The sequence below is a fragment of the Amblyraja radiata genome, chromosome 14 (assembly GCF_010909765.2).
Source record: "Amblyraja radiata isolate CabotCenter1 chromosome 14, sAmbRad1.1.pri, whole genome shotgun sequence".
NCBI lineage: Eukaryota > Metazoa > Chordata > Chondrichthyes > Rajiformes > Rajidae > Amblyraja > Amblyraja radiata.
In genome coordinates, this window is record NC_045969.1 from 17,053,224 (window position 1) to 17,080,102 (window position 26,879).

General features: G+C 41.9%; 1 protein-coding gene across 3 annotated transcripts in view; it reads right to left on the bottom strand.

Annotated features, from left to right (window-relative positions):
• Window positions 1–26,879, bottom strand: part of nit2 (nitrilase family member 2) — a 29,273-nt gene continuing 2,394 nt past the window's right edge. Inside the window, exons 1-10 of one of the 3 annotated variants that reach the window (XM_033032626.1) lie at window positions 23,447–23,599; window positions 20,110–20,228; window positions 17,058–17,178; window positions 15,606–15,694; window positions 11,963–12,056; window positions 7,987–8,061; window positions 6,695–6,773; window positions 2,979–3,077; window positions 2,147–2,202; window positions 1–518 (exon numbers count right to left, since the gene is read on the bottom strand). In XM_033032626.1, coding sequence (XP_032888517.1) covers window positions 418–518; window positions 2,147–2,202; window positions 2,979–3,077; window positions 6,695–6,773; window positions 7,987–8,061; window positions 11,963–12,056; window positions 15,606–15,694; window positions 17,058–17,178; window positions 20,110–20,228; window positions 23,447–23,477 — 864 coding nt within the window. In that variant the 5' untranslated portion in view covers window positions 23,478–23,599 and the 3' untranslated portion in view covers window positions 1–417. Of the gene's footprint in view, window positions 519–2,146; window positions 2,203–2,978; window positions 3,078–6,694; window positions 6,774–7,986; window positions 8,062–11,962; window positions 12,057–15,605; window positions 15,695–17,057; window positions 17,179–20,109; window positions 20,229–23,265; window positions 23,387–23,446; window positions 23,600–26,879 lie in introns of those variants that run through there. The other 2 variants (XM_033032625.1, XM_033032627.1) reach the window with 2 other exon arrangements.

The window sequence follows — 26,879 nt, forward strand, 5'->3', positions numbered from 1 at the left end:
TTACAATATTACAAAATACTTTATCATGAAGGCATGAATATGAATTATATTTTTAATGATATTGATCTTCAGTATTCAAATTATGTTCTCAGGAACATTGATTAATGTAATAACGCCAGTCTATCTGCAATGGCATAATTCTAATTTTATGCAAAATGTATTAGTTACAAGATATATGACCATACAAACTTGGGATTCGTATAAAATCATCTTAAATCACGGGGGGGGGGGGGGAGAGAAGGGGGAGGTTATGTTAATTAAAACTGATCACATTACAACCCACTCCTTATACAAAATTCTATTCACAGAAAAACTGCAGTGTGTGTACAATTTCAAATCAAGGTGGGTTTAATGCCTACACACAAATTGAGTTGATTGGAAGGTGCATTGTTTCCAAATCCTAATTTTGACAAAGACTCAGGGTTTGCAGTCTTGAACTGCCTGCACTGTGTAGAGGTCATGTCGTTTCTGCTTGAGAACTGGTATCTGCTGCCGAATGTCCGAAAGATATTTCAAATCTGTGGAAGAAAAATAGAATGCAAAAAAAAATTGAGTGCACTAATCTTTTTGTATAAACCTTAAAGAAAAACAGTTTATGTAGACGTGAGGTATATGTTATTCTGTCTGGAAACCAGCGGCAGCAAAGTAAAAATCCAGATTTGTTTTTACTGCCATCCCTTCATATCAATACAGGGATTAATGTAAAAATATTTTTAAATGGTTGAATTGAGTTTAGGTTGCCAAAGAAATGACCTTGTAAAACATGTGTGTTCCCTGGAAATTAAGGGGTTTTATGAAATGCATATCTAATCAATCCTTTGCTTTTAATACATATAAAATCTTTGGAGAAATGTGGATCAAAATATTTAAAGCAGTCTTCGGCAGGTATTTCTAATAACGCAACGTAAAAAATACTTGGACAACTTACAAGACAATAAAATACAATTAACCACAAAATGTCAATCTCACTGGGACAATAAAGAGTGAACAAGCAGAAAATGAGAGTGGCTTCAAACTGTTTATTTAAAAAAAAATTCAAGCCCATAAAATATCTGGCAGCAATCTAAACCTGTTATCAATTAAACAGTAGATGGTTGGACCTTTGGTAGCATTATGTACAAAGACGGTCAGAGCTCCCTGAAAGTGGCGACACATGTAGACAGGGTGGTAAAGAAGGGCGTGTTGAGTGTAAAAATTGGGAAATTATGTTGCAGCTGGATAAAACTTTGGTTAGACCAGACTTGGAGTATTGTGTGCAGTACTGGTCACATTACAGGAAGGATATAAAGAGTTTGAAGAGAATGCAGGAGACATTCACCTGGAGGTTGCACAGATGAGCTATAAGGAGGGGTTAGACAAACTTGGATTGTTTAAGGTCATAAGGAATAGGAGTAGAATTAGGTCATTCTGCTCATCAAGTCTACTCCGCCATTCAATCATGGCTGATCGATCTCACCTGCCTAACCCCATTCTCCTGCCTTCTCCCCATAACCTCTGACACCTGTACTAATCAATAATCTATCTATCTCTGCCTTTAAAAATATCCACTGCCAGCACCCACAGCCTTCTGTGGCAAAGACATTTCTCCTCATCTTCCTAGAAGAACGTCCTTTAATTCTGATGCTATGACCTAGTCCTAGACTCTCCCACTAGTGGAAATATCCTCTCCACATCCACTCTACATCCACACCCACATCCAAGCCTTTTACTATTCTGTATGTTTCCTCCCTCATGGAGGTCCCCCCCTCATTCTTCTTAACTCCAGCGAGTACAGGCCGAGTGCCGACAAACGCTCATCGTAGGTTAACCTACTCATTCCTGGGATCATTCTTGTAAACCTAAATTCTTGTTTACACCAAAGCGTCAAAGCCCAAGGGGCAACCTGATAGAAATACATAAAATTATGAGGGGCATGAGATAAGGTAGATGGTCAGAGACTTTTACCCAGGGTGAATGTCAAATATTGTAGGCATAGCTTAATCGGGAAAAGGTTAAAAGATTTATGTAGCAATTTTCTTTACACAGAGTATGGTAGGTGGCTGAAATAAGATAAAGTAACAAAAGAAGAGGTAAAAATTCTCCCATATTTCGTTGTTTATCAGAAATGTTTCTCAACAGTACTACAAACAGTCGCTTTGAATCTTACCTATATCTGCATATATGATGGTCTCTTCAGAACCAGCCTTGGCCACAACTTCACCCCTGAAAATAAATGAGGCAGGTAAACATGTGTGGGAGGAGAACACAGGGGCGAGGTTTAGCTGAAATCAGAAAATTCAGAATATTGGGTGTAAACTACCCAAGTGGAAGATTAGACGCTGTTCTTCCAATGTGAGTTTGGCATCTCCACAGCAATGGTGAAGGCTAAGTACAGACAAGTCGGTGGAGTGGGAAGTAGAATGTGTGACATAGATATGGAAGGTCAAGATGGGCGGTTTGGACGGACGCAGGGAGGATGTTTCTCTTGGCAGGAATCGGTGTCAGAACTGGGATGTGGACAAATAAATGTCAGCAGGAATTTGGCTCGAATAATATAGCGGTCTGGTCAGTCCACACTGATGACTGGTTCTTGTTATTAAAGAGACTCAACAGCTGGAGGTAGGGTTGAGAAGAGACTAGTTCTCTAGTGTTTAAAAGCTGAGGCACAAGGATAAGCCTTGGGCTTTACAGCATCAAAGCAGTTATTTGAGAACTGATCGTAGAAGTACACATGACGATGGTCAACTGCATGTTAAAAGATCCTGAAAATTACTTTAAACCACATGAGAAAAAGAGAAGGACATAAGCACAAGCAATTAAAAGGCGATTTTGGATTTGATGAACTTACTACTCTACTTCACTGGAGAGATCAGTGTGGGCAAAACTATGGAGTAATATAACTAAACAACTGGATACTGCAATAGGAACTAACTTCAGGGTTGATGACCTGAGATGTTCTGATGTGTTTGTTCAATGTAATCATCTTGTTAGATACATACCATGGGTTTACTACAGTGGTATGACCCCAGGCCACATAGGAACTTTTGTCATTTCGTGCAGGGGATACTGTTGCTACATACACCTGGTTATCAACAGCCCTGTAAATAAAAGAAAGAGTGGTTTAACATTGTGCTATTTTTACATGAACTAAATTTAGTTATGAGGCTAAATCAGAAGATTAATAGCCCGCAATTTCCTACTGACAGGGGAAGCAGGCTCATGTCTAAATAATGGGGAGGTGCATGCTCTGCTTAAACTGACTGATTTAATAGTGAAATGGGATTTTGCACTAGCAAAGTCCACTGTAGGTTCATTCTACGTCCTTCACGGAGAGTCATGAGGAAGGATCACGCAATGTGGTGCTGTTCTGTGAACAGGCTATTAAGGAGCTTGACAGGGTTCTCAAGCTGGTGACTCTTCATCTTGAATAGAAGACGACGATCCCGGTATTAAGGCAAGACGTTCACAGCTGATACCCTGCAAGGACAGGAGGGGAGCTCTCCCAACAACACATTGTCGACTTACTTACTTCTCTCATTTCATGGAGTGAGATAGCACAGAAACAGGTCCTTCGACCCACCGCATCAATGCTGACCCTTTCTACACTATTTCTATTTGCCAACATTAGGTCCATAGCCTTCCCCGCCTTGCAAAAAAATCACATTATAAAAAACCATCATGTCAATGGGGAAAATGGGCTAGAGAGGTTCAGACTCACAATAACAACGCTTTTTTTACCTGAGGATTTAAAAAATAGAGGCTTCAAACGGCTATAAATGTGTTTTTGTTACTGCAAGCTAAAAATACAAAAAGCTGCATGTTACATCTATATCTATCTATCCATCCATATATTACTAAAACTCATCTTGTTTGTTTCTATGTCTGTGAGTCTGTTGTGTGTCTGTGATGTCTGTTCAGTGATGTCCTCAAATAAGCCAAAATGGTACACGATAGCGCTACAATTTGTGGACCACCTTACAATTGTCCGGTGGTGTTGTGTTTCATTCAGATTGATGTTATATTTTACAGGTTATTCACATTTTTAACTTAAAATGTTTTAAAACAGCGCCCCCACTAGTAAGTTTCCTTCCATTTTACTGCTCTCCGGGCCCGGGTGCTGAGGCTGGGGGCAGTCGTGCTGCTGCTCCGGGACCACAAGGAGGGAGAGGAGCGGGACCCTCGAGATCCGGGGCGGAGGTGAGGAGGGAGAGTGCGGAGATTGAGGGAGAGAAGGGGGTATGGAGGGGAAATGGGGGGTATGGGGAAATGAGCCATAACCTGCGCAATTGGGAGCATGAGTGAGTGGTGGAATATTGCGTTGGGGGAACGGGTTGCGTTGGGGGAACAGGTGAGTGGTAGAATATTGCGTTGGGGAACGGTTCCGTTGGGGGACCAGTCCTCCCGTGGGGGCTATGGGTGAGTGGTGGAATATTGCGTTGGGGGAAACGGGTTGCGTTGAGGGACTAGGCCTCCCGCATGACAGGGACCCAACGGCAAAACGGTACATGATAGCGCTACAAATTTTGGCCCACCTTACCATTGTCCTATGATGTGCTGTAGCAAGTTTCATTCAGATTGATGTTGTATTTTATCCCCCTGTATAACCGAGATTTTCATTGCGGGAGGGGGGTGGGATAGGAGGGAGGTGAGGAGTGTGGGAGCAGGGGGATAGAGGGAGAGGATGGGGGTAGGGAGGTTGAGGGGGGGGAAAGTGTGGGGGGGGTGGTAGAGGGAGAGGAGGGGGGAGTCAGGGAATGCGGGAGAGGATAGAGGGCAGTGGGGAAGGTGAGGAGGGAGAGTGGGGGGGGAGAGTGGGGGGGGTGGGGGTAGGGGAGGTGAGGAGTGGGGGAGCGGGGGAGGGAGAGGAGAGGGGTAGGGAGAGGATATGGAGGGAGGAAGTGACTGAGGGTAGGGGAAGGGAGTGGGGAGGAGGAGAGGGGAAAGAAGAGGGAGGATGAAGAGGAGGAGGGAGTGCTGGGAGATGAGGGGGAATAGAGGACGATAGGGCTAGGAAGAGGGATGGCGAGGTAATGGAGGAAGGGAAGGGGAAGAGGGAGGAGGGGAGGAAGCAGAGGAGGGTTGGTGGAGGGTGGGGAGCGGGAGGATAATGGAGGAGGGAAATAGGGGACCGAAGAGGAAGAGTGAGATGCGTTCACATTTAAATTATATTTTACAAGTTATTGCCATTTTGAACTTTAATAACGTCGCAGTCGCACTCCCAACTTGCCAGCACGCCTGTGGAGTTGGGGGAGGGTTGCAGTGATTCGCGTCACACGCGGACCTTTGGCGTCACAACGGGAACCCGTCAGCCGCGCCGGCGCAGTTGGGGGCTATGGGTCAGTGGTGGAATATTGTCTTGGGGGACGGGCCCAACGAGTCCGCACCTGATCTAGTTATTTAATAGAATAATAGAAATTTAAGAAAATTATTTTGTCGTACATGTCAAATGAAGCGATTTCTTGTCGATTTCAATGGCCAAACGCAATGCAATGCAACTGTGTTCTTAAGAGGCAATGGTGTCTGAATACTGCAGGAAGGTTACTTGGAAGCGGACTGCAGGAAGGTTACTTGGAAGCGGTTTCCCTCCCCAAGAAATCTTATTTCTACTTGTCAATTTCCAAAGTAACTTTTAAGTGATTCTCTAGTTTGAAATATTGTTATTTCGTATAGCACAAATAGTGTACCCTAGTTCATCAATTACATTACATCCAATCCAGTTATGGAAACATGAGTTATAGTAGAACTACCTGTTTCTGATTTCACCATCTCCTGGCTGCTCATTCTACATGTCAACCACTCTCTGTATAAACAGAGAACCTATCCTTATGATCCCCTTTAAAACTCCTTCCCCTCACCTTTAAATTATGCATTCTTAATTTTGATATCACAATTATAGAAATATTTCCCATTGCAGAAACATATCTTTCATTTAATGGTCATTCGACACTTAAAATTATTGTCCATTTTAATGGAATTCTTCACTGCTCAGGGTAAAACAAGTTTAGCAGGTGTAGGATGGAGGTAGATGTGGGCTTGTCCCGCTGCTTTGTTGATTATTTACCTCATTTTTTGGCAGTGGCCAGTATTCCTGATCCTGTATTCTCACTTTGCCCTTTCCTCCTTTCACTCCAGTCAGCTGTTCCCTTATCTCCAATTCTGACAAACCCTAAACCCTTGCCCTTTTTCTTTACAGATACTGCCAAATATCAATTTTCAATCTTAGTTTTTTTTCCAGTGTATGCAGACATTTAAAATTGGCTGAATGTATTGAAAATGTCCCTGGAAGAAAAGAACCTCAAGTAAATCTCTCTTTCTCATTTAAAGAAAGGTACTTCTAGATATTGTAAGATATCACTATCACTCAAATTACTGTGTTTGAATAATTATTTTCTAGTGGTTTTAGATGGAATGTTTACATTAGTGTTGAATTAACAGATAAGATTAATGTTGAACAATTGCAGAATAATATCTATTAATCTATTAACCAAAATAGTACAGATACTGAATATGTTAAATAAAACAAAATTGCTGGAAATACTCAGCAGGTCAGAGAGTATTTATGGAGAGGGGATAAGTTAATATTTCAGACAGGTGACCTTAAATCTCTCATTGACCTAAACACTCTGTTTTTCTCTCTCCACACACGCTATCTGGCCTGCTAAATATGCCAGCATTTTCTGCTTTATTTCTTACTCTCGTAGCTAACCATGCTAACCTTGCCTTTTGTAGGAGTTCCCAATGGGCTGGGCCTGTTGTCATGTTGAATGCTGCTGGATAGACCAGAAGCTGGCAGCCTGCAGATAACATATTAAAGATTATTTTTCAATTTGTTTTTAAAAGCACATCCAGCCCATCTTAGATTAAAAGCAAATCTGATTTTAACACCTGAACCTTATCAAAAAAATTTGACAACTCTCAAGTGAGATAAGAAACAATAACAGTGATGCAGGAACTTTGTCCACCACTTCTTTCTCAGATCAATACCCCAATCTATCCCGGCTCCAGTCGGCAACAAGCAACATTTGCTCACTTTCACCTCATGAGGCAGCAACACTGCAGGTGCCCATGCTGCCAAAAAATGGCAATACAAATATTGTTCTTCTGATTATACCGGCCCTTAGTTTTTAAGCTGAGTAGTTGAGCAATTTTTACTTAATAGGGTCAAAAGGGCAAACACACGGGGAGGTGCAGTAATCAGAAATAAGTCAGTTCAAGTTTAGAAGTTGAATAGTTTCCAAATACACAAAATGGGTACAGTAGCTGTCAACCGTACAAATTTGATTTGCCATTTTTGAGGAAGTGTCAAAGATGATACGTGATGGTAGGGCTATGGATGTTGTTTATTTAGACTTCAGTAAAGCACAGTCATAGAATCATAGTCAGACAGATGGAAACAGGCCCTTCGGCTCAACTTGCCAACACCGACCAACATGTCCCATCCACACTAGTCCCATCTGCCTGCGTTTGGCCCATATCCCTCTAAACCTGTTCTATCCTTGTACCTGTCTAAATGTTCCGATTGTACTTGACAGCACTTGACAAGACGCTACCTGGTACGCTGGTCCAGAAGATCAAGTAACATGATAACCATGGTAATTGGATCCAAAATTGGCTTGGTCATAGAAGAGAGGTTAGTGATAGAAGATAGACACAAAAGGCTCAGCAGGACAGGCAGCATCTCTGGAGAGAAGGAATGGGTGATGTTTCGGGTCGAGACCCTTCTTCAGACTGGTTCGGGATAAGGGAAACGATATTGATGAGAGATATAGACGGTGATGTGGAGAGATCAAGAACAATGAATGAATGAAACGCATTCAACATGGTCAATCAACATGGTATTTCTGCTCTATGCATGGAACCATGTATCCTTTACACTCACCTGCAGGGGCAGAAGGATCATCAACCTAACACCGCATCTAAATGATGGTGACACCAGCACTATACTGAAAATAGTGAGCATCTGAACAGCAAATAAAACGATTTACCACAATATCATTGATTACTCACCTTTTTGGGTGTAAATCTGAGCAAGTTCTGCAAACCTCAAATCATAACAGATCCCAATCCCCACTTTGCAGTAAGCTGTACAGAAAATAAATTAGAATATGGTATAATGTGTGACTGGGCATTCATTTATAAATTCATATCAAGTCTATGTTTATATAAATATATCATTATAAGACGTAGGAGAGCATAGGTTTTCACGTACAATTGTCCTTGCAACTGGCCTCTGCTGTTTCTTCCGAAACTGAGGGTAACTGTAGAAAGCACCTTACATATTTCACCAAAAGTAAAAGTGTGGAGAAGGCCCAAAGACATCAGTGGAAAAATAACCTGTGACCACTGTTACAGCTCTTCAGGAAATGAAAGCAGAACAGGATGTGGGAGTGTTAAAGGCTCATTTTAACTTAGCCATGATCATCCATCAGGGTGGCTCCATCGAAGAAGGGAAACCGCTTCGCAGTCACTTCCTGGTCGAAGACGAGTCTTTTCTCATAGTCGCATCTTCACCCCCCCTCGCGGCCTACCATCTGGATTGGCGTAGCCTTTCCTGCCGGAGATCGACCAGAGCTTCAGCAGCGGGGCAGCACTGAATTCCATCGCGGAGCGGGGCGATGCCTTATCGGGGATCGTCGTGTTGGAGTTCTGAAGTGTTGGGCCTGCTGACTTGAACACCATGTAGCTGTGGTTTGCGGAGCTTCTAGCCGCGGGCGGCGCTGAGTTTAACATCGCGGAATCCTGGGATCTTTTGCCGAGGGTCGCCAGCGTTGAATCTCCGCCTAGCTCAGCCTGTGGACTACGGGAGCCGCGGTCTCCGGTAAGAAGTGGCCGATTCGGAAACTCCAAGCCGCTGAGAGTGTTCTTCCGTTCCGACGCCGGACCTCCTCCGATCATCCCGGCGAGAGGGCCTGACAATCGGGCCGCCGTAGCCGCGACTGCAGAGGGCTCAAAGGCCCGACCATGGGTGAACAAAGAGGAAAATGACTGAACTTTATTGCGTTCCCTCACAGTGGGAAACGTTGATTCCGCTGTGTGGAGATGTTCATGTTAAATTCTATCGTGTACTGTGTTCTTTTTAATCGTATGGCTGTATGCAAAATCAAATCTCACTGTACCAACTGGTGCATGTGACAATAAATGTAACTTGAACTTGAACTTTTTGTAGTGATATTTGAATGTTTTTGAAACCCTGCTCTCTAATGCCATCTGGTCTTCAGTGAACATCACATTGCTATTTTTGCAACGGGGGAAATGGAAAAGGGAACAGACAGTGCAACTGCCACGGTGTTAGAAGTCGACATATTTTAAATTACAACAAAATCTGGCAACATTTGCAATTTTTTGCTGAAAACTGGACAGTTAAAGCAATTATGAAATATTCCATTGTAATGTTTAGAGGTGGTTTGGAATAAGCATTTAATTACACATGTATCTTTGCTTTTAAAATAATTACTTAAATCCCCTACATATCCTGTATGATTGCTTGACTGTCAGGGTGTAAGTATAAGTGGTCTGTTGAAAGGTACATTTAACCTGATTGCCTTCCCCTTAACTGAAGGTACATTCAGGCCTGGTGTCTATCACCAGCCTTGAAGTATTCTGTGTTGGTTAGAACGTGAGAGTTCCATGCATCAGGGATGCAATGCTGAGGCGCTGGTCAGACCAAATTTGGGCTATTGTGAGCAATTTTGTGCCCCATATCTGAGGTGGGATGTGCTGGGGATGGACAGGATCCAGAGGAGGATTACGAGATTGATCCCAGGAATGAGTGGGTTAACATATGATGAGCATTCAACTGCTGGGCCTCTGCTCCGTGTAGTTTAGAAGGATGATGGGCAGGTGGGGGGAGGGGGGAACCTCATTTAAACTTACCGAATAGTGAAAAACCTGGATAGAGTGCATGTGGAGAGGATGTTCCCACTAGTGGGCAAGTCTAGGAACATAGGTCATAGCCTCCAGAATAAAAGGACGTTCATTTAGGAAGGAGATGAGGAGGAATTTCTTTAGTCAGAGGGTGATGAATCTGTGGAATTCATTGCCACACAAGGCTGTGGAGGCTGTCAATTGATATTTTTAAGGCAGAAATAGATAATTCTTGATTAGTATGGGTACCAGGGGTTATGGGGAAAGTTAGGAGAATGGGGTTAAGAGGGAAAGATAGATCAGCCATGATTCAATGGCATAGTATGCTTGATGGGCCGAATGGCCCAATTCTGTTCCTATCACTGATGAACTTATGAATGAATGAAAACTTTATTGTCATTCAGATATACACCTAGACACAGTGCACCTTGAACGAAATTTCGTTGCATTTGACTCGCCAAATCAGGTAATAGTAAAAGTAAAAGTGCTAGGTGCGTCCATAAAAATGCCTCATGTGCATGGTTCTGTAAAATAAATATATATAAAAAGTTTTTAAAAAGTGTCGATATTTAAAAAGTTCTAGCCTCGGTTTTGTTGATTGTTCAGTAATCTTATGGCCTGGGGGATGAAGCTGTTGCAGAACCTGGTTGTCCCGCTCTTCATGCTGCGGTACCTCCTCCCAGAGTTAAGCAGTATAAACAGTCCAAATTGTGGGTGTGTGGGGGCTCTGGTAATGCCCTTAGCTCTAATCAGACAGCGCTTGTACCCCATGTCCATGATGGAAGGAAGAGAAGTACCAATGGTTTTTTCCGCTGTCCTCACCACTCTCTGAAGGCACTTCCAGTCCGTAGCTGTACAGCTGCCGCACCACGTAGAGATGCAGCTGGTCATGACCGACTCAATTGTGATTCTGTAGAAAGTGGCGAGGATGGGAGGGTGGAGGTGTAAACTTCTCAATCTGCGGAGGAAGTACAACCGCTGCTGTGCCCGTTTTGCCAGAGATGTAATGTTTGTGGACCAGTTTAAGGTGTCCCTTATATGCACCCCCAGGAACTTGATCCTTTTCACCTGCTCCACTGCTGAGTTGTTGATGCAAAGTGGAGTGTGACTGGGCTGAATTTTCCTTCTGAAATCGACGACAATCTCCTTGGTTTTGTTCACATTTAGGAGAAGGTTGTTCCTGCTGCACCAGCTCACCAGCTGTTCCACCTCCTCTCTATATGCCTGGTCGTCGTTATTGCGGATGAGGCCCACTACTGTTGTGTCATCCGCGTATTTGATGATATGGTTAGTAGTGGACCTGGCGACACAGTCATGTGTCATCAATGTAAAGAGCAGCGGACTCAGGACACAGCCCTGAGGGGAGCCGGTGCTCAGTGTGATGACCGAGGAGGTGTTCTTCCCCACCCGCACAGACTGGGGTCTTTCAGAAAGGAAATCCAGGATCCAGTTGCATAGTATGGTATTGAAACCTAGGGGTGCCAGTTTGCTCACCAGATGCTGGGGGATTATCGTGTTAAATGCTGAGCTGAAATACTTGGAACACTTGGAACACCACAATTTAAGTTTATATTTATTAGGGAAGTTATTGATTGATTTTGGCTATCCACCATGGCCATCTCATGGGGTCAAAGAGTGATACAGTGTGGAAATTTACAATTACCTTGGACATTGATTTACCTGCCAGCCATATCTCCTTCTCCTTACTGGAGACAGTCCTGTTTACAGAAAGTTCTACCTTAACCAGGGGTGTCAAACTAATTTAAACTCATTTTAGGTCACGGGCAAAATGCGATTTCATGCGCGCCGGATTGCGGCGTGCACATGCGAAGGCAGTCCGATCCGGCACCGCGGACAGCTGCAGCCTGCTCTGGCACCGGGGAAATCATCCCGCATCCGGTCAGATCGGACGCCTTCTCGGGCCGGATGCGGCCCGCGGGCCGTGAGTTTGACACCCTTGGCCATAACAATGTAATTCAAAAACTGATTGAAAAAAAGTGGCTATTAACCTACATTTTACATTAGATGAAGGCAGCATATAATAGTTTCCATTAAAAAAAAGGTATACACATAACAATGTTATATTTTTGTAAGGAATTGAACGTGTCTATTTACTTACGTGTATCAAAGGTGCATAATTGGTTACCAGGAGAAAGCGTCTCAGATTCCTGGAAAGTGATTTTTCCGGGAACATCAATATCAAACAAATGAATCTGGTTCAAATAAACAGTGGCAAAGGTTAGTGATCCTTAACATGCCTTTGAACTTACGTTAATACTTTGAATGGTTAATCACTTTCTATCTTTTTGTGTTTATTTTGCTAAATCTCATAGTTCCACACTAGCATTCTGTAACTATTCTTATATGAAAACAATATCCAAATATCATGTCATTAATTCCGACATCAATATAAGGGAGTCATGCAAATGCTATTCAAATGCAGGCTGCCAGAACATGGGTGCTGCTCTTTTTAAATAAATTCTAAGTTCTGGAGCCTAAAGTTCTCTAATAAAGCAGTGTCGTACACACGCTTTCTTTCTTTATACTTTTGGGTCAAAGATTGACCAAGTCCATCTAGTTAAGGACTAGAGGGTAGCAAACCTCTATCTTGACCAATGTTGTGACTTTAATAGGCAAAGTAGAGCTCCTGTTAATCTTAGCAAGAAGTGTTTAAACTGTTCTTTCAGGTTTACCAATTCCCTGTACGCCTAACCATCATGTTTTATATTCTAATATTCTGAGTGTCTGTTATTAGCATGTGTTCCAACCATCACTGACCATCTGTCCTACACTCCCAACCCAATGAATTATCTGCCCAACTCCTCCCCAGTTCACAACTACCTTCTACCCACCCACCACTCTAATTCACTCCACTGCCACAGCTCATTATCTACCCAACCTCCGCAATTCATCATTCATACATGGTGGCTTACAAAACTCTCTGTTAATGGTTTCTCCCACATTTACTCCAGTCGTATTTTGCAAATCCGCAGGGGTACATACACCACGTTTGAGAACCTTTAACCTAAATCTTACAGAAAGGAAGGTGTCTCTTCTGTTTCCAAGAATCTATATTGAACTGACATCTCCACCACATTAATGCAAACATTTTAAATGATTCTAACATTTTGAGGGAAAAAACCCTATTTAAAATAACAATTTTTTAACTCAGCAAAAACTAAAATCAATGTACTATTTTTGCCTGTTGAAAGTGATTTCTTGCTGGAATAATTTTGATTCTCATATAAAACAGTTTTCAATGGAACTAAATAGGTTTGACATTGAAGCTGTATTAACAATGTTGTGTCCAACAGTGCATGTCACAACACAAGAGTTTTTTTTAATTCTGAAGATGATGTATGGATTCTCTAACTGGTATGCAAGGCTCATTGAACTTTTGTATTGCTGATTTATAGAACAAAGATAAAAAGAAAAAACAAAACAAGTAGAATGACCTGGACACCAAAACATGGGGATTTAGAAATAAAATGTTGACCATCGCCTATCATCTGAAACAATGCTAAATCCCAATAAACCGAAGAGATAATAGCTGTTATAACTAAGCTCAATAATAACCCAAAAGGGCTACTTACATAGCCCATGGCCACCATTCCAGCACAATTTTGCTTGCTGCAGTTTCATTAAACTACAACACCAGGAATTCCCACAGGTAATTCAAGAGAAACATATTTACCCAAAGAGCATTGAGAATGTGGAACTTATCATGTTTGTACATGATATGGGCAAAGGGAATAGATGATTACGCTGGTGGATTTAGATCAGGAAATAAGGGGAGTGCCACAAATGGATCACTACTGCCAGCATGAATTGTCTGGTTCAGTCTGCCAACTGCTATGTAGCCTATGTATGTTTAATGCGGTTTATGCACTTATGTACAGGTTTGTGCAGCTGTATCACAGTTCCCAACAATTCAAGATGTGGCTCACAGAAGTGAAAGCAAGACACTTATTACACAATCATAGGGAACAAATATAACAGTTGCTGTACAATCCTTTCTTTTTATCTTTCATAAATCAGTATCACAGCTACATAGAAACATTGAAAAACAGATTCAGGAGAAGGCCATTCAGCCCTTCGAGCCAGCACCACCATTCAATATGATCATGGCTGATCATCTAAAAACAGTACCCCGTTCCTGCTTTTCCCCCCATATCCCTTGATTCCTTTAGCCCTAAAAGCTAAATCTAGCTCTCTCTTGAACACATCCAGTGAATTGGCCTCCACTGCCTTCTGTGGCCGAGAATGCCACAGATTCACAACTCTCTGGGTAAAGAAGTTTTTCTTCATCTCAGTCCTAAATGCCCTATTCCTTATTCTTAAACTGTGACCCCTGGTTCTGGACTCCCCCAACATTGGCAACATTTTTCCTGCATCAAGCCTGCCAAATCCTTTAAGAATTTTACATGTTCTATAAGATCCCATCACATCCTTTTAAATTCCAATGAATACAAGCCCAGTCAACCCTTTCTTACATATATGTCAGTCCCGCCATCCCGGGAATTAACCTGGTGAACCTACACTGTACCCCCTCAATAGCAATAATATTCTTCCTCAAATTAGGAGACCAAAATTGCACACAATACTCCGGTGCAGTCTCACCAGGGTGAAATGTCTTTTATACCCCGATTCTTTCTAGGTACAGCACTGGAAAAGAACGCATTGGCACCCAGATGAGTGAACTCCAAGGCCAAAAACTGCATGGTCACTGGATTGATTTTGGACTAGAACAGATAGGTTCTGTTTGCTGAAAATGTTTTCCTAATCAATATCACCCATGCTGCATTGACATTTTCAACAGCAACAAAGGATGCCTCTAGCTACACTGCAGATTCAAGTGAAGGGACAAGCCAGCAGAAAGTATGAAATTGTCACAATTTATACCCAAATTTGGGCCTCCCATAAGTTTATACAGATATGCAGTGATAGACAATAGGTGCAGGATTAGGCCATTCGGCCATTCGAGCCAGCATCGCCATTCACTGTGATCATGGCTGATCCTCGCCAATCAGTACCCCGTTCCTGCCTTCTCCCCATATCCCGTGACTCCGCTATCTTTAAGAGCTCTATCTAACTCTCTCTTGAAACCATCCAGAGAATTGGCCTCCACTGCCTGCTGAGGCAGAGAATTCCACAGATTCACAACTCTCTGGGTGACTTTTGCCTTGATAAATGAACAGACAGACTAAGGCAATAATGTTTCTAACCCTTAACAGCTGCTAATGCTGCCTGAGAGCATGTTTCAAGGTCCAGTGAATTACAAATTAGCAATCAAGGAGCGAAAAGCTGCTTAATTAAATCAACAACAGCCAATGATTCTAGATGCATTTTTGTGTAAGTCATGGGACCTAACATGGATGGAAACTGTTTAATATCACTTCATTTTGGAAAAAAAAGACAAAGTGGCGGAGTGACTCATTGGGTCAGGCAGCATCTCTGAAGAACGTCGATAGGCAACGTTTTGGGTCAGGACACTTTTCAGATTGATCTGAAGAAGGGTCACGACCGGAAAGGTCACCTATGCATGTTCTCTAGAGACACTGCCTGAACAGCAGCCTTACTCCAGTATTTTGTATCCTTTTTTTTAATAAGCCAGCATCTGCAGTTCCTTGTTTTCTACATTTTATTTTGGAACTTTGCACAGAAAAGAAAACGTCCTCTCATCAGCTTTGACTAGTGTCTAATGCAAAGTCTTTTACTCCACTACACCATTCAGTCACAGTCAACTGTTATAAAAAGTAGACCTTGCGGTATTTCAGCAACATGGATCCGTCGGGTGCAAACACTGTGCATGAGTTGTAAATCTTGCCATTATCTTTCTCTGGGATAGACCCTGCAAAAGTAACAAAATATGTTGATTCCACGTGGCTCGGTAACAATAACGCATTGTTTCACTTCTACCAGACAGTTCTACAAACTTAAATCAAAATAACAAGCTGTCCAATCTTTTCCTCTGATATAAAATAATAAATAATCAGTTGACTGGTTAGAAATATGCTAGACTGTACAAGTGCATACTGACGTTTTATCAACAATTGTCCCACACACATCAAATGGAAATGGGAGGATATATTCTACAATCATTTGCTGGTGTTAGTCACTTGGAAAACTCCTTGATCTCGTTCAGATGAGGCATAGATTTGTATATTTCCATGTTAAACTACCATGAACTTATTATCTAAAGACAGCATTTCCACAGTGCTCCAGCAGAGGAAAACATCAATCGCATTATTTCCTCTAATTAGTTGTAAGTTGGACAATTTGGCAAACTGGGGAGATGATGCGTATGGAAACATGGTGTATAATACTATTGTTATAATATGATACCGTATGCATGCATCACAAGGTGGAGTGGGGGAAAGGGAGTAAAATAATTCATGCTACCATGAAGATGGCATCCACTTGTGGTCTAAATATTGTGGGAATACGGCAGCTTAATATCAATATAATTCAATGCAATTTCTGATTCTGCACATTTTAACAAATGTACTAAGAAGATGCAAGATAATTTTCACATAGCATTGCTCCACAGTTGCTCCCTTCCCTCATTCCCACCACTGGGAACCACGAAGAGTCTGCGTTACACCAAATCCGATTGTACTTTCCATAAATGGTTAGGTTTTCCCCAATGATTTACCATTGCCTGGTTCATCATGAGTACTGACCTGTCCGGTGTCAAAAGGTATCTACAGGAAGTGGTGCCTCTAGTAGATAGCTAATATCATCAAGGACCAACATCACCCTGGCCACGCTCTCTTCTCGACACTACCAGTTGGAAGAAGGTACAGGAGCCTAAGACCGAATACTTTCAAGTTCAAGAGCAGCCTGTTCCCATCAACTATCAGGTTCTGGAACCACTCGACACATCCCCACCCACAACGCTATCTCAGCAATGAACCACTGTGGACTTTTTACTATTAATGTCACTTTACATACTTTATGCATTATCGTGGCCTGGTTTACTGAGAATAACTGATAACTTTTTGCTTGTTTTTGTTGTAGTTGCTGTAACAAGTAAGTATCTAATTATTCTAGTTCATAACCAGTGCACATGGTAAACAAACACCTTTGAACCTTAGAAATAATAATGTGCTTCCAAGCTCTTGTCTTATTAGGCAAGATGGAATACAGCAATTTAAACAGCTTGGTTCTTCATCAATATGAATCAAACTTTCCAACAGAGATCCCAGACTTACCTCCAATAAGATAAACCCCAAACTCCTTTGCTGTTTCAGATAACACTTCGGTCGATTCTCCTGGGATTCTCTCTGCATTCTCACGGAAGTACTTTGTTCCATAGGGAGAATTGAAACATTCCTACAATATAAGAGACAGAGAATCTCTAAATTCAGGCATTGGGGAAAAAAAACATAAGATGGGCAACACTCCAAGAATTATTATCAAAATGTTGACCAAAGCTACAGCAATGGAATCCTGCAAAAGGCCCATGTAACAAAGGTGCTTCACAATGGAAGAGTCTGAATGATTCCATTGTGCACAAAAGAAAACATTAGTCTGTGAATGATTTGAAATCTTGGACTGAATTACTATTCAATGTCATTTCCATCACAAAGATTTGATTCTTCATTTTATCTACCCTTCGCATATGTATACCCGAAAAGTCAAAAGTAAGAAAAAGACATCTGGCCCATCAAATTTAAGATCATAACTCCTCAATACTGCTACATTCTGAGAATCTCTGATGACATGACCTCACACAATCTGCCATGTAGGTTTCTGAAAACATTCATCCATGGGGTTATTTTTCTTGGCTGGAGGTCACCTGAACAATAGGTACTGATTATACCGGAACTGATGGGAACCAGTAGTGTAGCAGGAAGATTTGCTAGTGCTACTAGGGAGGTTCTAAACTTAATTAGAAAGGGGATGCAAAGCAGATGTGAGGCTGTTAGTTTGTACAGAAGTCAACTACCCTAACAGGCAGGAGCAAGGCAGCGCGTGAGGAAGACAGTTGGATTAAATTGCATTAATTTCAATGCAAGAGGTCTGACAGGTAAGGTGGATGAACTCAGGACATGGATAGGTTCCTGTGACTGGGATATTATAGCCATTACAGAGACACGCCTAGGAGAGGGACAGGACTGAGAGATTCATGTTCCAGAGTACAGGGGCTGCAGGCGGGAAAGAGGTGGAGGAAAGAGAGGAGGGGGATTTACATTTTTGCTTAAGAAGAACATCATGGTAGTCGTCTGAGATGAAATTACTGAGGGATCATTCAATGAGACTTTCTGGGTAGAGCTGAGAAATAAGAAGGGGCCAACCACCTTGTTGGGATTGTATATTGGCCACCAAATTATCAACCGGAATGAAAGGAACAAATATTCCAGGAGATTGCAGTAAGGTGTTGAATTTTGGGAAGTGAACCAAGCTAAGACTTCCACAGTGAAAAGTAGGGGTATGTGGAATATGGTTGAACCGAGGATTCCAGCAATACAAGTACATTTTTCCATCAAGGTGGTACCACAAGTGGACAGGGTGGTGAAGAAAGCATTTTGCACGCTGGCCTTTATTAGTAAGGGCATTAAGTTTGGAAGTCGGGAAGTTATGTTGCAGTTGTAGAAGATTGGTTCTATTCAATTCAACTTTAATGTCATTGCACAAATACTGAGTATGGGTACAACGAAATGCAGTTTTGCGTCAGTCCGTAGTAGTAGTGCATATAGAAATTTAAAAAAAAAGAAGATACAGAATAATCAAAAATACAAAATAATTAAACAATGGGGACGGAGGGACCGGAGAAATCTATCGGCGGGACTCCGAGTTCAGCAATGTGATGGTATAATTGTAGAAGCTGTTCCTCATCCTACTGGTACGAGACCTGAGGCTCCTGTACCGCCTCCCTGATGGGAGGAGGGCAAACAGTCCATGGTTGTGGTGGGAGGGGTCTTTAATGATCTTCCCAGCCCGTCTCGGACACCGTTTTCGGTGGAGGGCATCCATGGCAGGGAGCGGGGCACCGATGATGTGCTGCGCGGTTTTCACCACCCGTTGTAGTGCCTTCCTGTCCGCAACAGTGCAGCTGCTGTACCATACCGTGAAGCAGGTGGTCAGGATGCTCTCGATGGTACAGCGGTAGAAGTTGGTCAGGATCTGGGGGGACAGGTGGGCTTTCTTGAGCCTCCTCAGGAAGTAAAGGCGCTGCTGTGCCTTTTTGATCAGCTTGGAGGTGTTGAGGGACCAGGACAAATCCTCCGAGATGTGTACCCCGAGGAATTTGTAGTTGGAGACGCGCTCCACCTCAGTCCCGTTTATATGGATGGGGGTATGACTGCCCCCTCTGACCTTCCTGAAGTCGACAATAATTTCCTTCGTCTTCTTGGAGTTGAGGACGAGGTTATTGTTGGCACACCAGGTTGTCAGGTGCTGGACCTCCTCTCTGTAGGCTGACTCATCGTTGTCACTGATCAGTCCTACCACCGTGGTGTCGTCAGCAAACTTAATGATGGCGTTGGATCCGTACTTAGGGATGCAGTCGTGGGTGAAGAGGGAGTAGAGGAGAGGGCTGAGCACACAGCCCTGTGGCACGCCGGTGTTCAGTGTTATAGTGGAGGAGGTGAGGTTGTTGACCCTGACTGGTGAGGCTGTTCTTGGAGTTTAGCATTCAGTTTTGGTTACCTTTCCATAGGAAAGATGGCATTAAGCTGAAAGGAGCGCAGAAAAGATTCCCAAGGATATTGCCAGGACTCGGGGGACTGAGCTATAGGGAGAGGTTAAGCAGGCTAGAACTTTATTCCATGAAATGTAGGTGACAGAGAAGTGATCTTATGGAGGTATATAAAATCATGAGGTGCACAGACTTTTGCTGATGGTAGGAGAATCAAGAACTAGAGGGCATAGGTTGAAGGTGAGAGGGGAAAGATGTAATAGGAACTTGAAGAGCATCATTATACAGAGTGGTGAGTGTATGCAAAGAGCTGCCAGAGGAAGTAGTTGTGGCAAGTACAATAACAACATTTAAAAGACATTTGGATTGGTACTTGGATAGGAAAGGTTTAGAGGGATATGGGCCGAACGTGGGCAAATAGGACTAGCTTAGATGGACAGAATGGCTGATACGAATTGAGTGTTTTTGTGCTGTCTGACTCTGTGATTCTGACTTTCAGTCCACATCAATCGATGTTCTGTTGGCAATGTTGTTGTATGCCTGATGGAAGCTTCACCATGGAAGGGTCACTTTATGCAACAGGTAGAATGGAAACAGTTATTTCTTTTATTTCCAGTACTTACAGGCAGTGAGACAATCTTTGCACCCCTCGAAGCTGCTTCTTTTACTAATGTTCCAATTCTATTGAGGTTATTGGCTTTCAGAGGTGACACCATGAGCTGAATAAGTGCCAAACGAAATTCTAGGAACAAAAAGCCAGACAACAAACATCTGTTAATAGATAACGGGTCAATGCCAAACCTGTTTCACTAATTTTGCCAACTTTGTCTCCAACTTGCAACAGACAAATTTTAGAGATGAGCAGGAATAGATCAAATGCCCTTTGGGCCTCCTCTGCCATTAATCAGGATTGTGTCTGATCTTCCACGTCAGTGTCCTTTTCCAGCAATATACCCATCTCTCTTGATTCCTTTTACACCCTTGTATACTTGTTTGTAAATTGGGGCGATTAAGGTATCGCCATTAAGTTACAACAATAAAATTCGGAGAACACCAGATTTTAACAAATGTAACATCACCGCATATCTTTTTTTTTTGAGCGAACATAACAATTGAGCTTTCACAGTTCACTGAAGTAGAGAATTCCACAGTGGATTGCTGCAATCTAAGCAGTTTGGCCTTTATTTTGAAACTGCCTTCCCGTTGAGGACTGAGTGGCAAAGCCCTATGCAATTGTAATATAGCTTCCTTACTCCAGATTTCAAAACCTGTCATAATAGCTAACTTAATCTGCCCTTTTATTTTCTTGCTGCATCTGTGACTTTGTAACAAACACACCTTTGGTTCCTTTGAAGATTAACACTACCCACTCTCTCACCATTTAACAAAAATCCTGTTTTCTGCTTTGTGCGGCAAAATGGATAATATAATTGTTCCTGTGTATGTATTTTCTCACCCATTCACTCAGCCTGTCCGAATACACTTCTGTACATCACCTCCATGCATATAATCCTACCTACATTATCATCAGCAACATTGGAAAGATTACATTTGGTCCCTTTAGCCAAATAGTCAATAAAGATAGTGAATAGTTGGGGCCATTACAATTACTCCACCAGTCATATCGTGCAGACTTGAGAACAATTTGACTTTTTCCACTCTTTGCTTTCTATTTAATAATTGAGTCTCAACCGCAATTTTACATGTATTTTATCTTTGTTGATTAACGTGCTTTTTGGAACCTGAGTGAAAGCTTGAAAATCCATTCTTCCACCAGTAAAGGCTGCATGTTTTCAATCTGAAAAATTGCCCTTATTTCAGATAGGGTGTTCTATAATGATAACAATATTCTAATGTGCACAATATCTTGCTCAGGCAGGGTTAACTTCTTTCCAAATAAACAACGGTTTCCTTCAATTAGAGTTCAGTTGCTGCTTAGTTTGGGAACTGGAGAGATTAAGGTATAGCTTTTAGTCAGAGACACCAATTCGGAGGACAACAACATTTTAACAAATTACAACATAACTGCAAGTCGGGCACACTTTTTTTGGTACATTACCGGCAAATTTATGATGCTGCTGGTCACTGTCAATGAATATGCTGCATTGTAAAATCATATAAACACCAAGCTCTTAACTCAGATGTTAAACTGTGTAATTTCTTAATGCCATAAAATGTAATAAGGTCATTCAATGATAAATAGCCATTCAAACTGGTGATATAATTTGCAACAAGTTCTAGTTCTAAAGAAAGGTAATTGGTCTAAAAAACAAACTCTGTTTTTCTCTCAGATGCTACATGCTGCTGAGTATTTCTAGCTTTTTCTGCTTTTATTTCAGATTTCCAGTATCTGCTTCTTATTAATCCGTTCTGATTTTATACAATTTTTCTTTCAAATATTGCATGTTAGCATTGATATTTGTTTAAGTGCAATATCAAGATCTGTAGACAGGGAACATGACATTTCAGACATAGTTATACTCTACATAAAAGGCTCACCTTTTCCATGCTGCCTCCTGTGCCAACTTTAGTTCCATTTGTCTGCATTAGGCCCATATTGAATTGAATATAATACTTTATTGTCACATGTGAAAAGTCACAGTGAAATTATTTGCTTGCATACCCAAGGTATGCAATAGTTCCCACATAAAGGGCTCCGAAAAAGCCAGGTCCACCCTTGTTCTCCCCCGCCCCCTCACAGTGGTCCCCCCACGGCAGTATATCAAAGATAGACACAAAGTGCTGGAGTAAATCAGGCAGCATCTCTGGAGAAAAGGAATGGATGTTGTTTCGGGTCGAGACCCTTCTTCAGACTGACAGTAGGGTGGGAAAGGGAAACTAGGGATATAGACGGTGATGTAGAGAGATATAGAACAAATAAATGAAAGATATGCAAAAACAGTAACGATGATAAAAGAAACAGGCCATTGTTGGCTGTTTGCTAGGTGAGTTCGAGAAGCTGGTGCGACTTGGGTGGGGGAGGGATGGAGAGAGAGGGAATGATTGAAGTTACTTGAAGTTAGGATGGGTTATTTTAAATCAATATTCTTACCACTGCCCAGGCGAAATATAAGATACTGTTCCTCCAATTTGCATTTAGCTTGACTATGAGCTAATGGCTCAGTATATTCGTTATCCCAGAGTCCATGACAGGTCACATTCTTTCCTCGGTCTCCCTCTTGTTTTTCATATACTTACAGAAGGTGATTATGCAGAGTCAGCTTTAACATGCAATGGTGGGTGAAGGTGTAGAATGACAATGAGGGGCGTGATGTTCGGGACTGAGATCGTGTCTTCAGTCTCCCTGAATATAAACTCGAACCCAGATTAGCTGTTGATCAAGCAGGCTGAGAAGGCATTGGGTTTACAGGGGCTTTGAGGGTTGTTGGAAGGGTATGGCTTCGGGTCACCCGGCCCCACAAAAGTTCACCAAGTAGACGAGGAAGATTTTGACAGCCTAAAATCAAATCCAGAGGTAGACGTGACACGAGATGGTGTTTGGGCAGATCCGGGGAGATATCAAACACTTTGGGGTAGGGAGTGTGGGGGTGGGGGGCTTCATGGATTGCAAATCTCGTGAAATCAGCACTTTTCTTTAAAATGGAAAATGCAAAAGACGTTAGACGTGCACAGAGATTACAGCGACTGTCCCCAGAAAGACATAATACTCAGAATGATTAACAGCAGCAGAGCAGTTTAACCACGCCACAGTACAACATAAATGTGCACTCGAATGCAACTACCAGATCCTGCCATGAAATACTGTAAAGTACAATTACTCATTGTAAGACACTGGTCGACATCAGATGACCCTGTATCCACATCGACCTTTAAACACTGGCGAATCTGGTGGATTTGAAGGTCCACAGCAAATGTAAAACGCATAGAATCCCAGCTTCTGTGAAAAGCAAAATAAAAGCAACCGACGACGCCTATTGTGGCGGTTTTCCAATAACTTACTCGTCATCGTGCCTAGCATGTTGTTGCGCATGGAGAAAGCTTGCAGAGTGAACAACTAAAGAGAACATCGACCTTTTCTCAGTCTCCCTGGGCTTGTCATTCCCCGGAAGGCAACAGTGCGCTGCTCGGGACTTGTAGTCCACCGCTGTTAATGATGACTACAACTACCGCCAGCAACTGCGAGCTAACATGGCCTGAAGCAAAGTGCAAAGTGCTTTGTGCGGGGTGTTTGTGATCAGCAACTATTTTTAAAAAGTAACTTATTTCCAGCTGCATTCAATTCTTACAGTCAAATGGTGGAGTGACCTACTGAAACTTTCAAGTGGTCTTGGGGTTCTTCGGTGTACCCTTTGGAGGGAGTGAGGATCCCAGCGAATCCGTGAGAGACAATAGACAATAGACAATAGGTGCAGGAGTAGGCCATTTGGCCCTTCGAGCCAGCACCACCATTCAATGTGATCATGGCTGATCATCCCCAATCAGTGCCCCGTTCCTGCCTTCTCCCCATATCGCCCGACTCCGCTATTTTTAAGAGCCCTATCTAGCTCTCTCTTGTAAGCATCCAGAGAATCCGCCTCCACCACCCTCTGAGGCAGAGAATTCCACAGACTCACCACTCTCAGTGAGAAAAAGTGTTTCCTCGTCTCCGTTCTAAATGGCTTACTCCTTATTCTTAAACTGTGGCCCCTGGTTCTGGACTCCCCCAACATCGGGAACATGTTTCCTGCCTCTAGCGTGTACAAGCCCTTAACAATCTTATATGTTTCAATGAGATCCCTCTCATCCTTCTAAACTCCAGAGTGTACAAGCCCAGCTGCTCCATTCTCTCATGAGGGAGAGCGTGAAGATCCTTGTGAACCCTTTGAAGGACCTGGAAGTCACTGCGAACCCTTTATAAGACATTACGGTCCCCGTGAAACCTTTGCATGATTCACCCTTGCACAAAGTATGCAATAGTTAAGACTTGGTTTTAAATGGTTCAGCATGTACTAGGAATGTTACAGAATTTTGAGATTTTAAAAATCAAGCCTGTAATTTATCCCATCAGATAACACATAAAAATAACTTTAATTTGATACCTAATTCACTTTCATATGTTCAGTATTAAAAAAGTTATGGCCATTTTCATACTCGGAAATTAGCATCTTGTTCCCTATTGCTTTTCCATTGACTTAACACAAAAGCTGTGATTGAGGAGTCAAAAGCCCATAACTTTCTTAAAAATTAAGAGAAATGAATGACATTTTCAGTTATTATAGATTGAAGCATTCTGAAACAAATATAAAACATCTTACTTGGATGACCTAAAATTAAAGCATATAATTAGTTAGTTACCTAATTGTAGCTAAATACAAAATTGACCGTTGTGACGGAAATAGTAATAAACACCCAGACTGCCTTGAAAATTCAAAAATGTGATATTCTCAAGATCAGAACTTTATTATTGTATTATATACAGTAAGTCCGTAACAGATAGGTAAATAAATTACAATTTCTAGCAATAGACCAAGTCTTTATGGAGAGGATCAGTTGCTAGCTGGTACATTCGCATATCATAATCAGTAGCATCATCATACTCCTCAGATTGTAACCAATAAGCAACTCTGTACACCTTGTTTTTCCTCAACTTTTCAATTTTGGCATTGTAAACTACAGGTTTTTGCTCTTCAAACCACGCATGACATGCCTTTCTGCCCACTACTTTCCCATTAAGAATGTCCTGTAGATCATCACATTTGGAGTAGTCCAAATTCGGGTAATCTCTGCGAATGCTGTCTAAATCAATCTCTTTTGCTGGGCATTTGGATTGACAATTTTGCATTTCTTCTTCGACGACATCTGTTTAAAATGTAAAGGAAAAAAAAACGCTGAACAGCGTTAACAGAAACAAGTTATTATTTGCAGTTTTAGAAAAAAGGTAGAAATTATAAAGTTAAACGCTAAAACAAATAGTAAATACCCAACAAAAAATTCATATTCATCAGTTTCATCAAATCAATTAAATTCATCTAAATTCAATTACTAGATCTAAACATCTATCCATTTCTTAAGAAAAGGCTAACATTTTTAAATAGGCTAAGTATCCAAATAACAAACTGATCCCATTCACACAAGAATTCACAATAACATGATTTTTGAATTTCACTGTCATTAACTTATATGCCAAATGGAAGGAATTTAATGTTTAATGCCCATAAATTAATCTAGAAACATTCACTCTCAATATAATCAAAATTATTATTTTTTGCACAATACATGTGACTAAAATTGTTGTGGATATTTAGTATAAAAATATTGATTATGGATAGACAATAACACAAAATATAGACAATTTAGATGTTCTTATGACATAATTGTCCAAAAAAAGAGAGAATTTTAATCATATTGAGAGTGGGTGTTTCTGGAATGTGATTGATTGGAACGTTGTCATTGACGTAAATTTTAAACCCATATCGGCAGGCAAGACACGGCCGATTCGTATGGGGCCTAAATAAAATGTTTGCATCGTAAGATTAGACTAACGCCACCACAAGAAGCAAGATTATATGTGAAATAGACGACTTACCTTTTGTTTTGTCCTGATATTGCGATCCGTGACGGTGAAGGCGTTGAGGGCGTTGAGGGTGTGAGGATCCCAGTGAATCCGTGGTAGGATGTGTGAAGATTCCTGTAACCCCTTGGCAGAGTTTGTGGATCCCAATTAACTCCTTGTGCTGTGTGAGGGTCGCTGCGAACTCATTGAATATTTGGAGGTTACTCAGTGAACCCTCTGGAGAGTGTGAAGATCCTTATGAACCCTTTGAGGGACCTGGAAGTCACTGCGAACCCTTTGTAAGACATTACGGTCCCCGTGAAACCTTTTCATGATTCGCCTTTACACAAAAGTATGCAATTGTTAAGACTTGGTTTTAAATGATCCAGAATGTACTATTTAAAAGCAAAATTCAGCACCCTGAGGATGAAAGATATGCAAAAAAGTAACGGATAAAGAAAATAAGCTGTTGTTAGCTGTTTGCTCGGTGACAACGAGCATAGGCAATATGAGAACATGACAAATTTGACGCTGGTGTGACATGGGTGGGGCAGGGATGAAGAGAGAGGGAATGCAAGGGTTACTTAAAATTAGAGAAATCAATATTAATACCACTGGGTTGTAAGCTGCCTAAGCGACATATGAGATGCTGTTTCTCCCATTTGCGTTCAGCTTCACTCTGAGGAACAGCATCTCATGTTTAAGTGAACCAAGTACAAGGGGAAGATTTCGACAGACTAAAATAGAATGCAGGCACGCATTCATCCAGCGGGCGATTCTCAAGGAGTCGGACGCCACATTGAAGAATGTGCTGCAGTGTGCTAAGATGGCCGAGCTGCTAAGTAAAGAACTGCACAAAATGGCCGGCGAAACAGCATCATTCTCAACGCTCCTGCCCTC